We start from the raw sequence: 12,659 nt of genomic DNA, 5'->3' as shown, positions 1-12,659 counted from the left end.
TGCAAGGCAAGCGCTCTACCACTGAGCCACCTTCCCAGCCCCCAACTTCTCAAATCTTTTGAGGATGGTTTTGCCATGTGACTTTCTTTGATGGTGGAACATGAGCAGGATAGAAATGTCAAGGCTTAGTGTGCAGTTACACACTTTGCCTCTGTCACAGCAAATGTCAAGACTCTGGCTAGAGCTGCTGCCCTAAGATCTTGTCATGAGGATGAGGATGAGGTGTAGAGTAAGCAGGAATTTTTTTTTTATTTGCCATTCCTGGGGCTTGAACTCAGGGTGTAGGCTCTGACCCTGAGCTTCTCTGTGCTGAAGGCTAGTGCTCTACCACTTGAGCTGCAGCACCACTTCTGGCTTTTTCTGATTAGTTTATTGAAGGTAAGAGTTTCATGGACTTTTCCTGCCTAGGCTGACTTCAAACCATGATCCTTAGATCTCAGCCTCCTGAGCAGCTTAAGGATTACAGGCGTGAGCCACTGGTGCCCCACTAAACCAGGAAATTCTTGCATTAAGCTACTGAGATATTGGGGTTGATTACTATTGTGGCTTAATCTAGTCAGCCCTCACTAATTCAGGGTCATAGAATAAAGGGAGTTAGAAAGCCCTTGGCCTTAATTTTTCCATCAGTTTACCTTTGTACCCTTACATGCAGTCTTTCTTTTCTTAATATCTTATTGTCATAATCTCTAATGTTTGACAGAGCAAAAGTATATTTCTTGATGTTTTCATATTACGGAAGGGAAACTTTGCAAGTGGAATGATGAAACTTGTCCCAAGTCCCAGAAAAAAATCACCGCTTCCCCCAGTTGCAGTCATCTCCTATTGCTGTGGTGCCCAAACTGGCCTCAAATGCACAAATCCTCCTGTGTCAATCTCCTAAGTAACTGGGATTATAGTTGTGGCTGGCTCCAGAATATTTCTGAAGAGACTAATGATCGTCATCATGGCTTTCTTATTCTTAGCTACAAAATCTGTTTTCAAAAACATCAGGCTGCTTTTTTTTTTTATTCCACTAATGGTGTAAACGGCCTTTAGCTTTCAACTTGATCTATTGCACTTTGCCCTAGAAAAGAAATTATATTGTGTATCTAGGCAACTGTAATTTTTGTAATAGAAAATTACATAGAATGTATACAATTTCATAATTATAAAGTGATACTTTATGTAATTCCATAGTAAGGTCAGAAATAGAATAAATGTAAGGATCCCAGAAACTTTCTGACCACAATTATCTACTTCTATCTATCTATCTATCCATCCATCCATCTATCTATCTATCTATGAAGTACTAGGGATGAAACCCAAGGCCTCATTAACAAGCAGTCTACTACCACGTTATATCCCCACCCCAGGTTTGATTTTGATTTTCACTGTGAGGGTAATATCTCTTAAAGAGGCAGGAAGAGAATCAGGTCATTGTAGCCAAAGGAAGAAGAAGGTTCAAAATAGGGATTGTTTTATTCATGCTATTGTTCTGATGTCTAGAATAGTGCTAACATAAAGGAGATGTTTATTAAATATCTATTGGATATATTACATGAATGAATGAATGACTGTATTACTATTGTAACATATAACAAAATGAATGTCTATTTCAGAAGAATTTTATGGTTGTTATTTGTTGCTTTCTAGGATCTAAAGACTATCAGCTAGTTACATGGTCCCGAGATCAGACTTTAAGAATGTGGCGGGTGGATTACCAGATGCAGAGGGTATGTATTCATTACTATTATGGAAAAATATAAATAAATACATTAGACCAAAAAATGCAACATTCTGCATTTGTGCAAGTTAGAGGATACATGATAGATGTTTAATGCATCCTAGCTGCTTGCCACATTGGCTTTGAAGTTTTTTTGTTTTTTGTTTTTTACCAGTTCTAGCCCTTGAACTCAGGGCCTGGGCACTGTCCCTGAGCTTCTTTTTGCTCAAGGCTGGCACTCTACTTTAGTCACAGTGCTACTTCCAGCTTCTGTGGTACTAAGGAATTGAACTCAGAGTTTCATGCATGCTAGGCAAACACTCTACCACTAAGCCACATTCCCAGCCTGGCTTTGAAGTTTTAATGAACCAAAGTGTTCAGCACTTTAAGGCTAAAGAGCCTCCATTTTTTTTTCTTAATAGAAAATGATGAACAGCCTGTTGGCTTTGTGGATTGCTCTTCTCAAGAACCCTACCCTTATACTGTGCAGATATTCACAGCTCTTTCATCCATTAATGCATCTCTTCTAAGAAGCTATTTCTAAATTTTCTTCATGTATAATACTTGTTTTTTATATAAACCACAGTAGCAGCCAGGCACTGTTGGCTCACACCTGTAATCCTAGCTACTCAGGAGGCTGAGATCTGAGGATTGCAGTTCAAAGCCAGCCTAGGCAGGAAAGTCGGTGAGGGTCTTATCTCCAATTAACCACCAGAAAACCTGAAGTGGTACTGTGGCTCAAAGTGATAGAGCACTAGCCTTGAGCACAAAAGCTTAGGTTTCTTTTTGTTGTTGTCGTTGGTTGTGGGGCCTGAACTCTGGGTTTGGGCACTGTCCCTGAGCCCTCCAGCTGTAGACTAGTGCTCTACTACTTGAGCCTCAGCCTCACTTCCAGCTTTTTTTGCTTACATGGTGCTGAGGAATCGAACCAAGGGCCTCATGCATGCAAAGTAAGCACTCTACCACTGATCCACCTTCCCAGCCCCAAGCACAAAAGCTTAGGGACGGCATCTGGGCCCTGAGTTCAAGCTCACAACTGACAAAAACCCAACACACACGCATGCACACACGCACGCACGCACGCCTGCCCCACTGAGTTCAAGCTCACAACTGAAGCTTAGGGACGGCATCTGGGCCCCGAGTTCAAGCTCACAACTGACAAAAACCCAACACACACACACACACACACACACCGCCCCACTGAGTTCAAGATCACAACTGACAAAAACCCAACACACACACATACACCCGACCCCCCCACCCCCTGTATGGTATGAATTGCTGTTGTGACCCTTGATCTTTCCTTTTTCAGTAAGGCTATCTTCCCCTTGATGGGGAAATATACATGTCTCACCAGTATCAAATCCTCCATGGCATTTGGACCACCAGTTTGCAAAGGATTGATGGAAAATGCTGGTTAAAATTTGTAATACCTAGCTGGGCACTGGTGGCTCACACTTGTAATCCTAGCTACACAGGAAGCTGAGATCTGAGGATCATGGTTCAAAACTAGCTGGGCTGGAAAGTCTGTGAGACTCTTATCTCCAGTAAACCACTCAGAAAACTGGAAGTGGTGCTGTGGCTCAAGTGGTAGAGTGCTAATCTTGAGCTGAAGAGCTGAGGGACAGCGCCCAGGCCCAGAGTTCAAGCCCCACGGCCGACAAAAATAAAAATAAAAAAATTTGTAACACCTATTTAGTGTGAAGTCACTCTTGAGCATCTAGACAGGTCTTTTTTTTTTTTTTTTTGGGTCTAGTTGTGGGGCCTGAACTCTGGGCCTGGGCTCTGTCCCTCAGCTCTTCAGCTAAAGGCTAGCATTCTACCACTTGAGCCACAGCACCACTTCCGGCTTTTTTTTTTTCTGGTTATGTGGTGCTGAGGAATCGAACCTAGGGCCTCATGCACTCAAGGCAAGTGCTCTACCACTGAGCCACCTTCCCAGCCCCAGGTCTTATATCTGAATGTCTTTTTAACCTATTTTTTCCAAGAAATCTCATTTGCTGCTTATGCTTTGAGGCTATGTTACTTTTGCTCATAAATAACTCCATTAAGGCAGAATTTAAATTTAATTTTTTCTGAGCCCTTCATAAACTCTCAATGTGATGAAAAATGTCCAGAGTAGAACAATAGAGTTTTTATCCTTTGTGTTTAACCAGGGAGAGTTGTTGATGGGCAAAATCTATTTTGATTATGTCATTTCTTGGCTGACACATCTTTCCTTTGAGATATTCTTTTGGGGTCCGGTTGTGGGGCCTGAACTCTGGGCCTGGGCACTGTCCCTCAGCTCTTCAGCTCAAGGCTAGCGCTCTACCACTTGAGCCACAGCGCCACTCCCGGCTTTTTTTTTGCTTATGTGGTGCTGAGGAATCGAACCCAGGGCCTCATACATTACAAGGAAAGCACTCTACCACTGAGCCACCTTCCCAGCCCCTCCTTTGAGATATTCTTTTCCTCCACCACCTCCTCCTCCTCTTCCTCCTTCTCCTTCTCTTCTTCTTCCTCTTCCTCCTCCTTCTTCCTCTTCTCCTTTTTTGGTGCCAGTCCTTTGGGCTAGAACTCAGAGCCTGAGTGCTGTCCCTGAGCTTCTTTTGCTCAAGGCTAGTGCTCTACCACTTGAGCCACAGCTCCACTTCTGGCTTTTTTTTTTGAGTAGTTTATTGGAGATAAGAGTCTTTTGGACTTTCATGCCCCAAGCAGGTTTTGAACTGTGATCCTCAGATTACAACTTCCTGAGTAGCTAGGATTACAAGTGTGAGCCACCAGCCCCACCTAAGATTTTTTTTTTTTTTGGTCAGTTGTGGGGCCCAAACTCAGCCTGAGTGGTGTCCCTCAGTTCTTCAGCTCAAGGCTAGCACTCTACCACTTGAGCCATAGTGCCACTTACAGTATTTTCTGCTGAGGAATTGAACCCAAGGCCTCATGCATGCAAGGCAAGCACTCTACCACTGAGCCACTTTTCCAGCCCTGGCCTGAGATTTTTGTTTTTAAATCAGTACTTTTAAACTAGACACACTGATCTTTCCTATTGCCCTGGGATTCAGTCCAGGGCCTCATACATGCTAAGGAAGTACTCTGCCATTGATCTACATCCCCAGCTCCATTTTCTACCCTTGGTTGTAGCTCTGTGCCAATGACATACTGGATGGTGTTGATGAGTTCATTGAGAGCATTTCTCTTCTGCCGGAACCAGAGAAGACCCTGCACACTCAAGATACAGATCACCAGCAAAATTCTAGCCATGGGGAGGAAGAAGGTAATGGGTGCAACTGGTGTCTTAGGGGCAATTTTATACATTTCAGAGTTGTGTGGTAGATAACTCAGAACTGATTCATTTTCAAAAGAAAAATCTTCCAACCATGAATCTCTCTTGCTAGCCTTTAAGGAAGATCCCCCTAGCAGTCTTCTGGACGAGAGAAAATCAGATCAACTGGGCCTGCCTCAGACTCTTCAGCAGGAATTCTCCCTTATCAACGTACAAATCCGGAATGTCAACGTGGAGGTAGGTTGGAGTTTAATGTACTGTGTCTCACACTTGCTGAAGGCAATTTGTGGGAGATGAGGCTATTTCAGTGATGATTTAAGTCAGCAAATAGCTGTGCTAACAGGTAAGTCTGCCTACTTCTTTAGGTTTTATAATGAAAAAGATATTTTGCAAGCTTTTTTTTTCCTAACTGTATTCTTTTCTCCTAAGATGAGCTGAGGCTTGAACATCTCTTTAGATTCTCTAATATCTATTTTCACTATGCATGAAGGTACTTGTTATGGGAAGGCTTAGTGATTAGGAAAGTGTGTGGTGTGGGGTGTGTGTGTGTGTGTGTGTGTGTGTTTCAGTAATTTTTTAATGAGATTAAGTGATTACATAAATTTCACAGTATTGTGGGATAGTGATAAAGTCACAAACACATTTAACCTTTATAAGGCAAATTGTCATTATCATGGTCTATTAAGTTTGTGAATTCTATTAGCTTTGACAATACAACTATTTCTAGGAAGGAGTTTCATTAGTTTTTTTTCCACCTAGATCCAGTTGACTATAGGCAGAGATATGTGTCTTTATGTAATTACGCCATTAGTTCTTCAAACTGTTCTGCACAAATTAGTTGTATGTCACCTTATTGGGGGGAGGGACATAGTGAGATCATGAATCAAAAAATAACAACAACAAAAACAAATATTGCAGGCTCACACCTGGAATACTAGCTACTTGGGAGGCTAAGATTGGAAGAATCACAGTTCCAGGCCAGCTTGGGTGGCATGGGCCATGAGACTTCATCTTAACAGAAAGAAACTGGGTATGGTGTCATGTGCCTGTCGCTACAGCTACTATGGGAAGCAAAATAGGGAGCTTGAGGTCCAGGCATATATACCTAAACAAGAAGTGGAGCTCTGTCTCTAAGGGCCAGAACCATGGCTCAGCAGTAAAGCATAGGACTCTGATTTCAAATCCCACTGAAAACAAGAAAAAGAAGCCCCAAAACCCAAACTCCCATGCCCATTAGTGGTCATTCTCCATCTGCCCCCTCCCCAGCCTCTGGATGCCATTAATCTACTTTCTTTTTCCAGGAGTACTTTTAAATTGTCAGGTTATTTCTTTAACTCCTAAAATAATTTTTTATGACTCTACCAATTGAGCCATTCTACTAGTACCTTTTTGAGATGGTTATTTTCAAGATAGAGGATGCCTTATCATGCCAGCCTTGACTACACTCTTCCTATTTGTGCTTCCTATATCACTGAGATGGTAGCCTGCACTACCACACCCAGCCATTGTGTTTCCCATGTACTGTGGAATGACAAGTGTGTGCCACCATGCCTAGCTTAGCTGTTAAGTAAGTCTCAAGGACTTTTATACCTTGGCTGGCTTCATACCACAATCCTCTGATCTCCACCTCTCAAGTAGCTAGGATTACAGGCTTGAGTTACTGCCTCCAGGTCATTTCTTTTAACTCAAAGCAATCTAAAAGGCACAGTTTTAGGTACTTTTATTTTTAAGTTAAAATATTTTATTACATATAAACAATTTCAGTTTTTGTGTATGTGTGTGCCAGTCCTGGGGCTTGAATTCAGGGTATGGGTACTGTCCGTTAGCTTTTTGCTAAACACTTTACCACTTTGAGTTACAGCATCACTTCTGGCTGTGTGTGTGTGTGTGTGTGTGTGTGTGTGTGTGTGTGTGTGTGTGTGTGTGTGTGTGTGTGTACGCGTATAGATAAGAGTCTCATGGACTTTTCTGCCTGGGCTGGATTCAAACCATGATACTCAGATCTCAACCTCCTAAGTAGCTAGGATTACAGGCGTGAGCCAGTGGTGCCCAGCTCAAAATTTGCTTTGAAATGGATTGCCTCCCATACTCCTTTGTCTTAATAGACTCTCTCTCTTTACATGGTTAATAGGAACAGGGACATTCAGGTAGGTAACTTATTTAAATTGATTAGCATCTTGCACAGGGTGTAGCTCAGTGGTAGAATGCTTGATTACCATGAATAAAACCCTAGATTTGATCCTCAGCACTACCAATAAGTGAGTCAATAAAATCCATTTGTATCTGATGACCCTTTGCAGTTTGTCTCTAGTGTAGGTGTGTACTTTATGTCTTGCAGATGGATGCGGCAGACAGGAGTTGTACAGTATCCGTGCACTGTAGCAACCACCGCGTCAAGATGCTGGTGAAGTTCCCAGCACAGTACCCCAACAATGCTGCGCCTTCCTTCCAGTTTATTAACCCCACAACTATCACATCTACTATGAAAGCTAAGCTGCTAAAGGTAAGGCTCTGAATTCCCAAATTCTCTTTAAAAAAAAAAAAAAAGACAAGAGTTCCATTTTTGTGTGTCAGTATCTCTGCTGAGTAGTGAAAACTAGGAAAGATTTGGAAGTCATCTTTCCCTATGTGCCACCATGTTGGCAGCACATGGAAGGAGCCATGGTATTCTGAAGAAAGGCTGGCTAGTTGCAGGTGAGGTGGGTGGACAGCAGAGCCTGGCAGCTGGTCTTCAACCCTTCAGATTCTAAAACTTGTGTCAGTTCATTGACAGCTTATCAGGGAGAATTCCACAAAAAAAGCCCTATGAGCTGTTGATGACACACCTTTTTCCATCTGAGCATTATCACGAGTGAAGAGTAGAAGGTCCTGACAGCTTCTGCCCATTTTGGATCATATGTACTTTATTATTCTGTCTACTGGTCTTGTATGTAACCAGGAAAATTTCATTTTAAGGATCTTGAAGTTTTGACAACAAGAATTTTGTAGTACTTGGTATTTTCAACTCTGAAAATTCCATTGCCTCATTCGGACATACAAAAAAGAAAAGCATGCAAGGCAAGCGCTCTACCACTGAGCCACCTTCCCAGCCAAAAGCAAGCACTTATTTATGATATTAGAAATCATTTCTATAGTAATCTTTAAGACACAAAACCCAGGAAAAAACATTTGTAAGATACTATCTATTTGGAGCAAAGATTTTTATAACTAGTTTGTTTCTTTTTTAAATAAAGTAATATAAAAATTAAAAAAAAGCATTCTCAGTTAGCAAAAAATGATGGATTGCCATGTGGTTTTAAAAAAACCTTAATTCAGTCCTGACTAAGAGAAATACAATACAGAGCATATGTAATTGTAGATTTCCCAGTAACTATTCTAAAAAAATTTAGAGAAGCAGGTAGTTTTTTTTGTTTTGTTTTGTTTTTTGGTCAGTCTTGGGTCTTGAACTCTGGGCCTGGGTACTGTCCCTGAGCTCTTCAGCTCAAAGCAAGCAGTCTAATGCTTGAGCCACAAGGTTATTTCCAGTTTTCTAGTAGTTAATTGAAGAGTCTCACAGACTTTCCTGCCCATGCTGGCAGATCTCAGCCTCCTGAGTAGCTAGGAATAGAGGCATGAACCACCAGCACCTGGCAACAGGTAGTTATAGTAATGTTTAATTTAATACACCACCTCCAAAATATTGTCATATTAATGCATAATCAAAAGTTGCTGAGGTATTTTGTATTTTGGGTATAAAAAAATCAAAGTCTTTGACATTGGCAGTTTTAGACTTTCTTGCAGTGCTTCTCAATTTGGAGTAAGCACATTTCATATGTTTCTTAGTGCCATGCAGGTAGCAGTAGCTCAGTCCAGTTGGTTTGCCTATCTTCAGGATGCCTATCAGTTTATTCCAGGTTGGCTCAATTTATATCTATAGCATATGCTTTAAAAATGTTAGGATGTAAGGATTTACAAAATACATTATATTTTTACTCAGAACAGTTGTAAATCTCGAGGGGTATTATTTCCAAGGTATAGCAATGGAGTTGCAGAGAAGGAAAGGGTAGAATTCACTAGAAAGAATAGTTATTGTGTTACTGGCATTTGCCCTATCAAAACCCATGTGTAGAGTTCAAGCCCCACGACCGACCAAAACAACAAAACCCATGTGTGTGGCTGTCTGGGTTCCCAGGACTTCTCTAGGAGGCCCTATAGGAAATGTTATGCTTGAAGCCTCAGACCTAACCATGCTCCAGTACCCGCCCCTCCCCTGGCCCATGCCACCCTGCTTCTGATACCTTTGCAGACTTAAAGCTTAGTAGAGAAATATGGTGCTTTTCCCGATCTGACTGTGTCTTGGGCTTTTCTTAGATCCTGAAGGACACTTCCCTGCAGAAAGTGAAACGCAACCAGAGCTGTTTGGAGCCCTGCCTGCGCCAGCTTGTCTCCTGCCTTGAGTCTTTTGTGGTGGGAAATTGAACTTGTTGTACCATCCCATGCTTTTGGTGTCTTGCTTTGTTTCTTCTTCCCCTGATTTTGTAATACTGTACCCCTTTTTGTAATTCGCTTAACGACAGGTTATAGTTTTTAGTTGGTTTGTCTTTTATTCCAGAACCAAGAAGACAGTGCTTCTAGCAACCCATTTGCTCTCCCAAATTCCGTCACACCACCCTTGCCAACGTTTGCGAGGGTGACCACTGCCTATGGGTCTTACCAGGATGCCAACATTCCCTTTCCTAGGACTTCAGGAGCCAGGTTCTGTGGAGCAGGTTAGTCTCTTTGATGATTTCTGATTCTAGATTTCAAGACAGTGCAGCCAAGAATATATGTTCTTTGTAGACATCGTCAGAAATTTGTCTTTATTTTTCATTTCCTAAGAATTCAAAAGACTTTGTACTGGAATTCCATTTCAGGGCTTTGCACTTTTTAGGCAGGTACTCTGTCTACATTTGAGCTATGTTTTCAGTCCTTTTTGTTTTAGTTATTTACTTGTATGTTTTTACATTAGCATCAATTAGTTTTACAGGGGGTTTCATTTTGATATGTCCATATATGTACACAGTGTATCTTGATCAGACTTAGCCTCTGTCACCCTCCCTCATTCCAAATCAGTCTCAATAAGCTTCATTGTTGAGGGGATAGAAGAGGCGGGGTGAACAATATCAAGACACATTGTATTTGTTAATGAAGATAATTATTTTTTTTTAAACTAGGAGCCAGGGCTGAGAATGTGGCTTAGTGGTAGAGTGCTTGCCTACCATGCATGAAGCCCTGGGTTCGATTCCTCAGTACCACATAAAAAGAAAAAGTTGAAAGTGGTGCTGTGGCTCAAGTGGTAGAGTACTAGCCTTGAGCAAAAGGAGCTCAGGGACAATTCCCAGACCTAGCGTTCAAGCCCTAAAACTGGGGGAAAAAAATTACATAAAACTAGGAGCCAGTGTCTCAAATCTGTAATCCTGGTGACGCAGAAGGCTGAAGTTTGGAGAATGGTCATTTTAAGCCATATTGGGAAGAAAAATCCTTGAGACTCCATTTCCAAAATAACCAGCAAAGAGCAGGGCTGGAGGTATAGCTCAAGTGATAGAGCACCAGTTGAGTGAGAATCAGCCTGAACAAACACAAGGCCTTGAGTTCAAACTCTAGTACTGCAAAAAGGAAAAAAGGGGGAGAAAGTTACCCTTGAGACAAGGGTTATGTCCAGGCCAACTTGGACTGTGATCCTCCTATTTATGGTTCCCACATAACTGGGATAACTGGTGCAGGCCACTGTGCCCAGCTATTGATTGAGATGGGGTCTTGGCTTACTTTTCACCTGGGGTAGCTTGTTGTCCTCTCAAATATTTGTCTAAGTAGGTAGGATTGCAAATGTGAGCCACTGTGCGTGGCCAGACTTTTGCCTTTTTGACAGAAGTGTGTTATATAGTGCTAGAATTGGTGTCTTTGGGTATATCTTAATCCTTATCAGAACTGAAGTCTTAATTTTTTCATTCTGATAAGCTTGGATTTGAGTCTATTCAGAGCCCTGGTTCTTAACAGAGGCTAGATCAACCTGGTAGTGTTATGTAAAGTACCTGTGAAGTCTTTAACATATTTGTCCTGGGCCCTGGAGACTGACTTTTGTCCAGCTTATGCCACATTCCCAGCTACTTCTAGCTTCTTGACACTGATGTGTGTGTGTGTGTGTGTGTGTGTGTGTGTGTGTGTGTTATCTCTCCTTTGTCAGGTTACCTGGTATATTTCACAAGGCCCATGACTATGCATCGAGCAGTGTCTCCAACAGAACCTACTCCTAGGTGAGTTTGGGATGCAGAAAGAAGGTGCATCCACAGGGCCAGAAGGAACAGATGTCTGGGAAGGATTGCTGATCCTGATTTTTGACAATTTGTTTTAGTTCTTCAGTGAACTTGCATTACAAGATTGATTTATAAGAGATCAAAGCTCATTAAGTTGCAACAAAGCTAAGGTATTTTGCTATAAAGTTACTACCAAAGCACTTGAAGAATTAACATACAAGAATTGTTGTCAAATAAGGCAAATTCAGTTTGAGGTATAACTCAATGGAAGAGCATGTTCCTAGTGTGTTCAAGGCTCCTGGCTTGAGCTCTTAGCACTTGAAAGAAAAATTCGAGGGCACACTGAACTCAGGTCCTTACATTCATTCAGCGAATTTGCTTGGCTGGTGCTCTACCATTTAAGTCATGCTTCGAGCTTGACTTTTTGCTGGTTATTTTGGAGATGGAGTCTAGCAGACTTTTTTTCTGTCCAGGTTGGTTTTGAATCTTAATCCACTAGATGTCACCTTCTTAAGTAGCTAGGATTACAGATGTGAGCACCAGTTACCAGCTAGCTATCATTTTTTTTATTTTGGCAATTGCTTTTTAATTTTTTTGTGTTGTATCAAAAGAATATTTGCTTATACCAAGGTTTCAAAATTATTGTTCTTTGTTTCTTTTTGAAAGCTTTATAATTTTTAAATTCCTTGTTTAAGGTCTGTGATCCATCACAGATTCATTTTTTTTTAATGTTGTGATGGTCAAAGTTAGTCTTATTTAGTATAAATAAACAGTTGTTCTATAATTTTTTTTTAAGTCATGGAGCTTTAACTCAGGGCCTGGGCACTGTCCCTGAGTGCTTTTGCTCAAGGCTAGCACTTTACCACTTTGAGCCACAGTGTCACTTTCAGTTTTTGAGTGCTTCATTGGAGATAAGAGTCTCATGGGAACTTTTCTGCCGGGCCTCAATTCAACTGTGATCCTCAGCTCTCAGCCTTCTGAGTAGCTAGGATTACAGATGTAAGCCACTGGCACCCAGCTCTATAACAGATTTTTGAGGATTTCCTTTTTTCGTAAATTTGAATATCAGTTGATGAAATATATATGGTCTATTTCTTGACTCTAGTTTTTCTTTTTCTTTTTGGTTGCTTGTGTGGCTTTAACCCTGGGTCTGAGCACTGTCCTGAGCTCTTCAGCTCAAGGCTAGCAGTCTACCACTTGAACCTTAATACCACTTTCAGTTTTCTGGTGGTTAATTGAAGATTAGGGTCTCATGGACTTTCCTGCCCAGGCTGGCTTTGAACCATGATCCTCAGATCTCAGCCTCCTGAGTAGCTAGGATTACAGGTGTAAGCCACCAGTGCCTGGTCTCAATAGATACTTTTTAAATTAAATTGTTCCTAGGTATTTGATGTGTTTTGATGTTATTGTAAATGAAATTTTC

General features: G+C 41.4%; 1 protein-coding gene across 1 annotated transcript in view; it reads left to right on the top strand.

Moving 5' to 3' along the window:
* Wdr59 (WD repeat domain 59) overlaps nt 1-12,659 on the top strand; it is a 66,278-nt gene that overhangs the window by 26,212 nt on the left and 27,407 nt on the right. Inside the window, exons 7-13 of the mRNA XM_013012689.1 lie at nt 1,633-1,712; nt 4,823-4,955; nt 5,077-5,201; nt 7,303-7,467; nt 9,315-9,410; nt 9,556-9,712; nt 11,167-11,236. Of these exons, the coding sequence (XP_012868143.1) occupies nt 1,633-1,712; nt 4,823-4,955; nt 5,077-5,201; nt 7,303-7,467; nt 9,315-9,410; nt 9,556-9,712; nt 11,167-11,236 (826 nt within the window). The remainder of the gene's footprint in view (nt 1-1,632; nt 1,713-4,822; nt 4,956-5,076; nt 5,202-7,302; nt 7,468-9,314; nt 9,411-9,555; nt 9,713-11,166; nt 11,237-12,659) is intronic.

Source organism: Dipodomys ordii, unplaced genomic scaffold (genome assembly GCF_000151885.1).
Source record: "Dipodomys ordii isolate 6190 unplaced genomic scaffold, Dord_2.0 Scaffold18, whole genome shotgun sequence".
NCBI classification, from domain to species: Eukaryota; Metazoa; Chordata; class Mammalia; order Rodentia; family Heteromyidae; genus Dipodomys; species Dipodomys ordii.
This window is presented reverse-complemented; position numbering and strand designations above follow the sequence as displayed.